The sequence below is a fragment of the Hydra vulgaris genome, chromosome 13, assembly GCF_038396675.1.
Source record: "Hydra vulgaris chromosome 13, alternate assembly HydraT2T_AEP".
NCBI lineage: Eukaryota > Metazoa > Cnidaria > Hydrozoa > Anthoathecata > Hydridae > Hydra > Hydra vulgaris.
Window position 1 is genome coordinate 41,989,322 of NC_088932.1, and position 13,179 is coordinate 42,002,500.

At 24.4% G+C, this 13,179-nt stretch overlaps 1 protein-coding gene across 8 annotated transcripts in view; it reads right to left on the reverse strand.

Moving 5' to 3' along the window:
- LOC105849394 (fibrillin-1) overlaps nucleotides 1-13,179 on the reverse strand; it is a 163,410-nt gene that overhangs the window by 81,634 nt on the left and 68,597 nt on the right. For all 8 annotated transcript variants that reach the window (XM_065816662.1, XM_065816663.1, XM_065816657.1 and 5 more), the window contains 6 exons: nucleotides 12,738-12,866; nucleotides 12,382-12,513; nucleotides 12,176-12,307; nucleotides 9,949-10,029; nucleotides 7,889-8,362; nucleotides 5,361-5,492 (listed from right to left, as the gene is read on the reverse strand). In XM_065816662.1, coding sequence (XP_065672734.1) covers nucleotides 5,361-5,492; nucleotides 7,889-8,362; nucleotides 9,949-10,029; nucleotides 12,176-12,307; nucleotides 12,382-12,513; nucleotides 12,738-12,866 — 1,080 coding nt within the window. The remainder of the gene's footprint in view (nucleotides 1-5,360; nucleotides 5,493-7,888; nucleotides 8,363-9,948; nucleotides 10,030-12,175; nucleotides 12,308-12,381; nucleotides 12,514-12,737; nucleotides 12,867-13,179) is intronic.

The following is a 13,179-nucleotide window of genomic DNA, read 5'->3' on the forward strand; positions in this document are numbered from 1 at the left end:
TATATATATATATATATATATATATATATATATATATATATATAGATATATATATATATATATTTAACAATGCCAGATGTATATATATATATATATATATATATATATATATATATATATATATATATATATATATATATATATATATATATATATATATATATATATATATATATATATATATATATATATATATATATATATATATATATATATATATACGTAAGTGTATATATATGAATAAAGAAAATATCTTTATATTATCATGTATAATATTGTATACTTGAAAGAGTGCTCAATAGATAAACTAGAGCTATATAATATATATGTTACTGTTACCCGCAGCACCAGGAATTAGCTAAATGCTAATGTTTATAATTAATGTTATAAATTATATTATAATAATTAACATTTAACTAATTCCTGGTACTGTGGGTAACAGTAACATATATATTATATATATATATATATATATATATGTATATATATATATATATATTAGGGTGGAGTGAATTTTAGTTTTTTTTACAATTCGTTTAGCCTGGGTGTGCAAAAGTTGTCTATTCATTTCAGAAATACTCTGGAAAAATATCAATGCTCTAGGAAATTATCTTGAGGTTCCTCAAGACCTCTAAAATTTTAGAGGGTCCCTAATATTATGTAAAAAATTTTTTTTCAAAAGTATGTCATGTTGGGTCTCAAAAGAAGCAAAATTTTATAAAAATTTCAAAAATAACAATTATTTTATAAAAAAATTATTATTTAAGATTTTTTTGGAATTATAGTTAAAAAAAATAAACTTTTTTTATTTTTATTTTAAAAGGTCATTTTTTCTGCAATAAGCTATAAAATAACAATTTTTTTTAAAAAATAATTGTTATTTTTGAAATTTTAATAAAATTTTGCTTTTTTTGAGACCCAACATGACATACTTTAAAAAAATTTTATTTTACATAATATTAGGGACCCATTAAAATTTTAGAGGTCTTGAGGAACCTCAAGATAATTTCCTAGAGCATTAATATTTTTCCAGAGTATTTCTGAAATGAATAGACAACTTTTGCACACCCAGGCTAAACGAATTGTAAAAAAAACTAAAATTCATTTATATATATATATATATATATATATATATATATATATATATATATATATATATATATATATATATATATATATATAATATAAGTTACTGCACATATATCAAATATTTTGTCCCAAGTCATTTATGCTTACTGTTCTTGTTTAAACGGAATGAGTGGATATTGTAACTATGTAAAGGATTTTTTGTTAGATTTAGTTGTTTGCTCAATGCAATTTTATAAAAAAGTCCTGACTGAAAACTTTTCTGAAAACTGAAACTAAACTGAAAACTCTTGTACAAGTAAACAATGGTAATGGGTCATACCTGATGGAAAAAATATAACAATAATGTTCTCATAAGGAGTTAAATTATTAAGTAGGAAAATAATGCATCGTATGCACTTATATTGTGTTTTGTCTGTTATATATATATTCTCTACATTTTAAATTGACTCTTTTTTTTAATGAAAATTATATGAACTTTTAAGTAATAAAAACTCCGAAAAAAAACTTATTGAAGTTGACTATTTATTGGGTTTGTACATGTTGTGTAATCCACTCATAAATAAAAATATATCAACACAAGGTTTCATCAATTTCCAACAGCCTTACCTCTAATTCATTTACATATTGCGGAACTGTATGAAAAAACAGAAACTGCTATTCAAGAATGAGAAATCGAATTTGAATAATTTCACATTAAATTGATGACTTTAGTAAATAACACCAAAAATTTCTTTTTTAAAAAAAATAAAAACATTACAAAAAATAAAATTTCGCATTCAAAGACAAAAGATATTGAGAAAAAAGACAAAAATAGTCATATAAGTATGAAAACTACTTCAATGCTCGTAAAGCAAAAAACTTTGACAATGTTGTTTACACAACAATTGCATATTTACACAAAAATTCAGGTTATTTGATTCTAAATTTTTTCAAAAACCTTTAAAACATAGTAAAGATTTTAAACCAGTTGACAGAAAAATTATAGAGATATGAAATAAAAACTAAATCATTCAGTAAAATGCAGAGATTGTTATACAAACTAAATAGAAGCTCTCACAAATGATTTTTTTGATGTTAAGAGTTATTGTAGATTACTTTATTCTATAGATATGCTGCCTATCTTCTAAATAAAAAAAGTCTAACAGTTTGTAATATATAGTTAACGTAATTATAATACTTAGCTCCAATGACCTGTTTGTTATTGCGTATATGTGTGTATGTATGTGTGTATATAAAAAATAAACATGTTTCTCTCTCTCTCTCTCTCTCTCTCTCTCTCTCTCTCTCTATATATATATATACATACATATATATATATATATATATATATATATATATATATATATATATATATATATATATATATATATATATATATATATATATATATATATATATATATATATATATATATATATATATATATATATATATATATATATATATATATATATATATATAGAACCCTTAGATGTTGTCCGAAAGTTTTTTCCATACTTTGTTGACAAAAAGTAAAAATTAAAATGCAAGACCGGAATTTTTTTTTTTTAATAATGATAGACTGCCCTCCCCAACCAAACCCTCAGTCGATGTAGCAGCACTCCCTTGCGGGTCAGGCTATTTGTCAGTCGATGTAGCAGCACTCCCTTGCGAGTCAGGCTATTTGTCAGTCGATGTAGCAGCACTCCCTTGTGAGTCAGGCTATTTGTCAGTCGATGTAGCAGCACTCCCTTGCGAGTCAGGCTTTAAGATAGTCGATGTAGCAACACTCCGTGCATGATTTACAGTAAAAAAAATAAAAATAAAAACATTTTAATAAAAAAAATAAAAATAAAAACATTTTATTAAAAAAAATAAAAATAAAAACATTGTTTATATTGTTAAAAACATTCAGAATGTTTTAAAAACATTCAGAATGTTTTTAACAACATTCCGGTCAATTAAATTTGCGTTTTTGTGGTTTTTTTATATAACAATTATATTGTAATTAAATTAATGGTTTGACTTTCGTCCAACACGAAAATGTTGGACGAAAGTCAAAAGTAATTAAAAGTGACGTATGTGTTCGTGTAAGAATCACTTTTTTCCTTCCGCTCTTCCTAAAGCCAACAAACTATAGATCTATATATATATATATATACATATATATATATATATATATATATATATATATATATATATATATATATATATATATATATATATACATATATATATATACATTTATTTATACAGTAGCACCCAAAAGTTTGCAGACAGGCAAAAAATCAAGGAATTTACAAATATTTCAGCAAATACTTCACTAAAGCCAACATATTATATACCAATTAAAAGGTTTTCAAAGTTTACAATCAGGTTTTGAGCAAATAATGATTATCTAATTAACATCTTTATATTGGTATACAAATCAACAATTCTTGATAAGTTCAAAAATTTGAAAACAAAGAATTAATTTTTTTAAATAGTACATTTTTTCAACAAAACTCGGTCACAAATTTATATAAAAGCAAAATCACATTAGTATTTTGAGGATATCCTTTACAATCAAGAATGGCTTGGCACCTTTAATATCAAGAATGGCTTGGCAAATGCCAATGGGAGTAAACTCCCATATTTCTTTGATTTTATTAAATAAATCAGCATAATTTGTAGACCTGATTCCTTTCATTTGACGGTCAACATATTCCAATTGATGTTTGATGGGATATAAGTCAGATGATTGGGATAGCCACTTCAAAACATTAACTTTACTCTTTTTGAAAAACTCTAAAACCAATTTGGCTGTATGTTTGGGATCATTATCCTGTTGGTATATCCATTCTTGAGGCATTTTATCCTTTGCATAAGGTAACATAATAGTCTTACATATATCTTTGTACTTTTCTTGATACATAGTCTCAGTAATTCTATGGTAAGGACCAACTCCATTACGGCTAAAACATTCTTAAACCATTATATTACTTCATCCATATTTTACGGTAGGCAGTTGGTATTTAGAATCATATCTTGTACCTATTGGACATTAAACATGCCTGATTCGAACATCAGACATCTGATCCGAACAGCATAAACTTGTTTTTGTTACTAAAAAGAATTTTTGACCATTGTTGACTGCTCCACTTTAGATGTTCTGATGCATATTTCTTTTGGGCGTTACGGTTTTTCAAGGAAACTAATGGTTTTTTAGCTGGGCGACTTCCAAATAGTTTAGCATAATGTAAACAACATTCTATAGTAGAAATACTACAATTCATTCTATAGAAATGTCTCATTTGTACGTTTAAATTGACTGTTGTCAAACAGAGATTTTCTTTGTATAGTATTACAAACTTTTTATCCTGAAAACGAGTTGTTATGCGTGATCTTCCTGATTGATTTTTATTCTATGTAGATCTAGTAAGCTCATAACTCTTCATAATTTGTCCAATAGCAGATTTACCAACACCATAAAACTGTGCTGTTTTACGAAACAAATTTCCATTTTGAACTGATCTCAAGATCATTTTTTTCACTGGAGATATATATACATTTCTTAGATCCCATGATCTCAATCACTTATATATAAAAATTGTAAAAGAATTTTACAAAGAACTTGTTTATAAAATCAACAAATTAACAATTTCGTGGTGAAAATCTTAAAAGCTTTAGTTTGTCTGCAACCTTTTAAACTTATGAAAAATTGTTGTATTGTAAACCAATTTTAAAATATTAATTAAATAATCATTATTTATTCAAAACCTAATATTAACCTGAAAACCTTTTAATTGGTATATAATATAATGGCTTAAGTGGTTTATGCGCTGAAACATTAGTTAAATTTTTTTTTTTAGAGTCTGTCTGCAAACTTTTGGACGCTAATGTGTGTATATATATACATATATATATATATATATATATATATATATATATATATATATATATATATATATATATATATAAATATATGTATATATATATATATACATATATATATATATATATATATATATATGTATATATTTAATTATATATATACATATATATATATATAATATATATATATATATATATATATATATATATATATATATATATATATATATATATATATATATATATATATATAAATATATATGTATATATATATATATATATATGTATATATATATATATATATATATATATATATATATATATATATTTATATATATATATATATATATATATATATATATATATATGTATATATATGTATATATAAAAAGATATAAAATGAAATTTTAAAAAGTTACCAACACAACTAGCATTATCTTGACCCAACGCCCATCCTACATTACACGAGCAAAAAAAACTACCATTAGTATTAGTACATAATCCATTGCTCCAAAAACATGGAGGATTGGTTTGAGTACACTCATTTATATCTAAACAAATAAATACAATATTCTTAATGTAAATATCAAAAGAATGAAAACCTAGAACAATTTACTTTGTGGTTACTTGTTGGCTGTTTCAAATAAAAAGTTTAAAGAACAGCATTTACATTAAAAGCAATAAAACAATGTAGTTTCTATTCATCAAGCAATATTGAAAGTTTTTTAATATTTGCTCTAAAATCAGAGTCACAAACATCACCACTATCTTCAAAACTTAGACTGTTGTCTTTTTCAATATCATCTAGCTGAGTAGGAAAAGTAGATGCTGGAATGTATTCACATTGTTCTACAGGCCTAATTCACAGTATCCTACAGGCTTCAAGGCTGATGTACATTAGGATAAAAAACCTTGTGCCTACTCTGCTTGGTAAATCCAACAACATTCGTCATGCAAAACTAGCAGTCCGTCATATAAATTAAAGGCTCAGACCAAATCATAGGCACACCAAATGCCATACTTTTCACTTTATGATTAAACCACTAGCCATGAATTATTCACAAAGTTTACAAATAACATGAGATGCCTTAGTATTGTCTTGGTCACCCAAGTTAGGATCCAAAGCATATATGATGATATTTCTTTGTCAAGTGTAATATTTTCATCTTCTCGGGCATAGAGCACAACATACAAAAACATAACAAAAACTGTGTCTTGAACTTATACAAAATTTTGGTAAAACAAATCCAAGTTAAGAATCAAAAGCAATAAATTAATTAATCAGTTAGTGTGTCTTAAACTTTTACAAAATTTTGATAAAACAAATCCAAGTTTAGAATTAAAATCGATAAATTAATTATTAAGTTAAAAAGAGTAGCATAAAATACCTAAAACAATATAGACTAAGATACAGTAAATAAAACAAACATTATTTAATGCAGCCAGAAGCACAGTGGATTAAACAATTATTGATATAAAAATCATTTTCACATTATTAAGAAAAAATGTTAAGATTGGTACAATTATTGCACAAAAAAAAAACACATTAGTCTAACAGCTTTTTCTTTTATCGCAAAAAACAATTTACAAAAACATTTTCTAAAAAATAAAAAGGCATATTTATATGCATAAAAACTAAATATGTATAACCATATTAGGTATAAAATATATATATATATATATATATATATATATATATATAATATAATATATATATATATATATATATATATATATATATATATATATATTCAAATATATTTAAATATATATAAATATATATATATATATATATATATAAATAAGTATATATATATAAATATATAAATATATATATATATATATATATAAATATATATATATATAAAAATAAATTAATATAAATATATAATTATATTCATTAACATCAATAAATAAAATTAAATAAATAAAAAAATATATAAAAATATATATACTTATATATAATCCTAAATATATATATATATATATATATATGTATATATATATATATATATATATATATATATATATATATATATATATATATATATATATAAATACATAAAACTACAATTGCAACTGAAAAAACTAACCAAATAATGAATATAACTAAATCTGACATTACAATAGGCTGATTTTTACATCAACATTTTAACTGATACACAGCTTAGAATCTTAGTATTTCCTAATAAACTTTAAAGACACATGTACGTACATGGTATTAAAATTAATACTAAGTCATTAGTAATATAACAAGTAAAACTATAAACGAATTTTTATAATGCTTTTGTATGCAATTAAAACTCAATTTTTGGAATGAATTTTTTCTGATATTACTGTTTTATTTTATTAATATTCGGCTGTATGCGTGTATAAAAAAACAAAAAGTTCAGGAAGATGTAAGTCTCGAACTACAGACATTCAGTTTACAAAGTAAACGCCTTACCCTAACAAGCTCAACGCGCATACAAGTATGAAAACAATCAATATACTTATTTTTAAAATTATGATTCTTTTTTTCATATAAAAAATTAACTTAATTCAAATTAACTAAACTAATTTACTTATTACAAAACTAATTATTAAATATTGTATTGTCATCAAGCAAGGGTACGTTTGCCAAATTTGAAGAAAATCTATCATCAGAAAGTGACTCAGAAAACAACTGTAAGATTTGATGCTCACAGACAAACAAACATAACGAGTGACTAAAAGCATTGGTAAATAAAACAAAATAACAGCAACACTATAATTTTATAGTGTTGCTATTATTTTGTTTTATTTTGATAATGTACTTTTATTTTTATAATGTACTTTGTATTACTTTTAAGTAATACAAAGTACATTATGAAAAGTAAATATCAAAGATAAACAGTATAAAAATTTGAAAATATTGAAAATCAGAATATACTTTAATCAGTCAGACGAATAACAAAAAAAAACTTACTAGCCTTTCCATTGACATAGAACATATTTTTTAAAAATCCATCCTGAGCTTCAAACAATGCATGTGAAGTATATACAGTAACATTGTAAAAATCTCGAGCTTGGTGGTTAACATAAACATGAACTGTATTCTCGTTTATTCGGATTGTATTTACATATTGTGTACCGATTAGAACTTGACTTATCCTAACATTTGTCCATGAATTTAATGCAATTGGATTTAGGATATCAAAAAAATATCCATCTGTAGAAACTAAGAAAGTCTTTTTTCCATTTACATGGAGTACAAAAGCTGGAATCACATCATTTTTCGAACTATTTGAACCATTAGTAAAATAAACAACAATGCGAATGTTGGTAGTAAAAGACGAAAAATAAACATCAAAAGATACAATGTATTCTTTCTCTAGTATTGGTATACTTGCAATGACAGCACCCTTTGTCAATGGGATTGACATACTTCCCACTAAGTACACTGTAATATCAAAAATATATATATATATATATATATGTATACATTTTCATATGTATATATAAATAAATACATATATATATATATATCTATATATATATATATATATATATATATCTATAAATATATTTATATATATATATAAATATATATCTATATATATACCTATATATATACTGATATATATATCTATATATATACTGATATATATATATATATATATATATATATATATATATATATATATATATAAATATATATATATATATATATAAATATTACATATATATATGTATATATATATAAATAGATATATACATATATATATATACATATATATATATATATATATATATATATATAAGTATATATATATATATATATATATATATAAATATGAATATATATATATATATATATATATATACATACATATATATATAAATATATATTTTTATGCCGCATGCATAATAATATGCTAATTACAAGGTGGTTAATAATAAATAAAATTCATGTTTCTAATATAAATAGTTATGCTACTATTTTTAATGCAATATAAACAAACAAAATAGGCAAAAAAAATGATTCAGTAAAACTATTTTGAAAAGGAAATTACATTAATGCCTTTGCTTTTAATTAAAAACTGTCACTATATATATATATATATATATATATATATATATATATAAATATATATATATATTTATTTATATATGCTGCTTGCATAATAATTTGCTAGTTATGAGGTGGTTTATGTTAAATGAAATTGATATTTCTTATATAAATGCTTATTCTACTATTACTAATGCTATATAGTATATGCACAAACAACATAAGCTACAAAAATAAGTTCAGAATAATGATTTTAAAAAGGCCATTACAACATTTGCTATTTATCAAAAAGTGTCACTTCAACTTTAGTAGAAACAAGGAAAAAGAAAGACTATTATTTGTCTTTTTTGTTGCAATAAAGAAAAATCTTTATTGCAACAAAATTGCTTCAACGCTTACAATAGGTTATATTTAAATAAGAAAATGGTATAATGGCAAACCAACCAATCCACACAAGTGTAAAACTATGGGCATTAAAAACTGATATATTCCTTTATGCAATCCTTTTTCTAAAAGGGGAAACCCATAAAGTATGTACGCAGTAAAACCACTATTTCAGAACACCCTTCCCTTGTATGCATCAATATGTTTTCAACAAACCCCCTCCTCTGTGTACATACGCATTACTTATTACAAAATCATCACGCCCTTTTCCAACTCAAAACTTTTTTACACATTAAATTGGAAAATTTTGAAAAATTTTAAATCAAGTTTAAGGAGAAATGCAGGGCAAGAGAAAGTCAAACAGCTTACACATACTTGACAAGAGATAACCTCCTCCACCTTGAACGCATTTGTACGATTTTGGGTTGAACCTTCCCCCCATACATGCGTACATACTTTATGAAAGACTCCAAACCATGCATTACAAAATGATCTATACACAGTGTAATATTTATTTCTTTGAAAGTAATTAAATGCACAAATTTCAATAACACAACTAAAATTGTTTTGAGCAAAAGTAGGTGCTATTTTACCTGGACATCGAGGTTGCTTATCCACTGTTATACAACCTCCATTGGAACATGATGTAACGTTTTCAATACACTCATTTACATCTAAAATAATTTCATAAAAGTCTATGAAATAATATAAAGATTAAATAAAAAAAAAGAACCTTTTTTTATAATTGACTAAACTTTTACTATTAAAAATGTTATTATTTATATAAATTTATTCAAAACTAATTATAAATGTTTCTAATCTAGGCCTAATTTAGCCTCCAAGCTTGAGCTTCTACTCTACTGCTTCTACTCCAAGATCGTGTTTCTTTCTTTTTCTTTTTTTTCTTTCTATAAATCCTACTATGGTCATTGCGTAAGTGAACTATAATTGCTTGCTCCACCATCCAAAACACATTCATTATTCAATAAGAACTCTTTTACTGTAACTGTTCCTTTATGCTCAAAAAAAAAATCTATGCATGTAGGTTTTGCTTTGGAACAACTTTAAATTTCTCATTTATGTTTTCTTGACTCGGATATTATAAAAATTTTTCAAATCTTCTGTCAGCCATTTTCTTGCTTTTAAACTCTCCTCTCAGTTTTCTTGATGTAACTTGAATAATGGCTGTTTGCATCTAGCTGACTTAATTTAAAAACAAAACAATTGAAAAATGAAAATATATGAAATATATTGCCTCTGACACAACGAAAGATCTACCATAAGTCTTTAGAAGCTGAGTTAAAATATCTGATAGAACAAAAAATTGAGTAATCAGAGAGTAAGGAGCTCAGAGGTGTACACTGGATTTTTAGATGTTTGAGTTTTAAACTAGACACTTGCAGGCGTTGTGCAAACTTTTGTATGCTCATGCTTATGATGTTTGAGTCTTAAACTAGACACTTGCAGGCGTTGTGCAAACTCTAAACTTTTGTATGTTCATGCTTATGTCAAATGAGAATGTTTTGCAACAAATTGCAGTGATTGGAGTTTGGAGGGAAAAAAAACCTAATTTTCGGGCTTGTTCATCCCTTAACGTGGGAACAACAAGTTTATAAAATATTTTCTTTAGTATTTTATCTAAATTTATATTCATCAACAAATTTCAAATTTCATGCAACAATCTCTTAGCGTTCAGTTTTTATGACCCTGCAAAGTTTACAGCCAACTCAAATTGAAGGGGGTTAAAACTTTATCCGGTCATAACTTTCAAAAAATGAGAGATTATTGCCTGAAATTTGAAACTTGATGATGGATAGGAATTTTAAAAAAATAATAGGAAAAACATTTTATAAACTTGCTGCTCCCACATTAAGGGCTGGGTTGGAGCAAAAACTAGGGGTTTTTTTTGTTCCCAAGCTCTAATCATTACAGTTCTTTGCAAAACATTCTCATTTGACATAAGCATGAACATACAAAAGTTTGGAGTTTGCACAATGCCTGTAAGTGTCAAAACTCAAACATCTAAAAATCCAGTGTACACCTCTGGGAGCTTGGTGTAAGAAATTAGCCTTTTGCATCAATTTTTTGCAATGATAAAAAAACATTTATTTTTAATAGAAATGTTTTTGTAGTCCTACAAAAAGAAAAAAAAAAGAAAGAAAAAGAAACCTTTTACATCAATTTAATCTAACTAAACTCGGGTCAAAATATTTAAATCAAGCAGTAAAGGTAAGTGATTTGGAAACTTTTTTTGGAGTCACACAGGCTGGGCAATTTAGAAAGACAAGGGTTTCGAGCTTTACTGCCGAAGAGAAAACAAAAAACAAAAGCAGTGCTGATTGAAAGCAAATAAAAGAAAAGCCAGTGGATGCAAACTTTCACCACAAGTAGGTGAACTGATACAAAAGTAAATGCGCACGCCAAGCATACAGTTATTGTACTCTTTGTAAATTTGTTATCAACACTGAGATTCAAAAACGAAACAGCTAAATTTAAATTAGAATCATAAAGAGAAGGTTCGGTGAACGTTACGTGAAATAAGATTCAATGTAAGGTTTTATAAAATTGTAAGATTCAATGAATAAAAAAGAATTGCCTTAAAGACTCAATTTATTTGAAAGATTATTTGAAAAATTGAAACATTTTGGTGGTAACTATGCATATATCATAATAAAAAAACAGAAAATTTTTATAAATATTTTCTAAAAATGTCTTGACAAGTTGATAATCCTTTAGAAAAACTGAACTTTATAAAACTCAATTGATTATTTGACTCAAATAGAATACAATACTATTAAACCTCACAATCAAAGCGCTTACCAACACACGTAGCATTATCTTGAGCCAACATCCATCCTTTCTTACAAGAACAAAAATAACTGCCGTATGTGTTATTACATACTCCGTTGACCAAAGAACAAGGAGGACTGCTACTTGCACATTCATTTACATCTTAAAAAAATAAATTGTATAACACATATCAATGTATATAAAGAAATACATAAATAAAAATACTAAAAGTTTACCAACACAACTAGCATTATTTTGACCCAAAGTCCATCCCACTTTACATGAGCAAAAAAAACTGCCATTTGTATTCACACATACTGCATTGCTCCATGAACATGGAGGATTGGTTTGAATACATTCATTGATATCTAAACAAATTTATAAACATTCATAATTTAAATATCAGAGGGAAGAAAAACTAGTACTTTTTGACTTTTGGTCACTTAATGACTTGATTAGTAAAACATATCAAAGAAGATTAAAAAAAAAATACCTTTTTTAAATTTTAGCATATATCTTTTTGAAGTTTTTGTTTAACGGTTATGTCCTCAGTTATGGTGAACATCACTTTGACACAAATTTAAAAACTTACCTATACAACTGATATCATCTTGACCTAAAGTCCATCCTGTGGCGCAGGAACAATAATAGCTGCCATTTGAATTAGTACATACTCCATTATTCCAGGAGCAAGGTGGATGAACATCGCATTCATAGTTATCTGTAAAACACACACATACATGTATATATATATATATATATATATATATATATAAATACGCATATATATATTCATATAAATATATATATATATGTATATATAAATATATATAAATATATATATATATATATATTTATATATATATATATATATATGTATATACAGATATATATATATATATATATATATATATATATATACATATATATATATATATATATATATGTATATACATATATATTATAATATATATATATATATATAATATATATATATATATATATATATATATATATATATATATATATATATA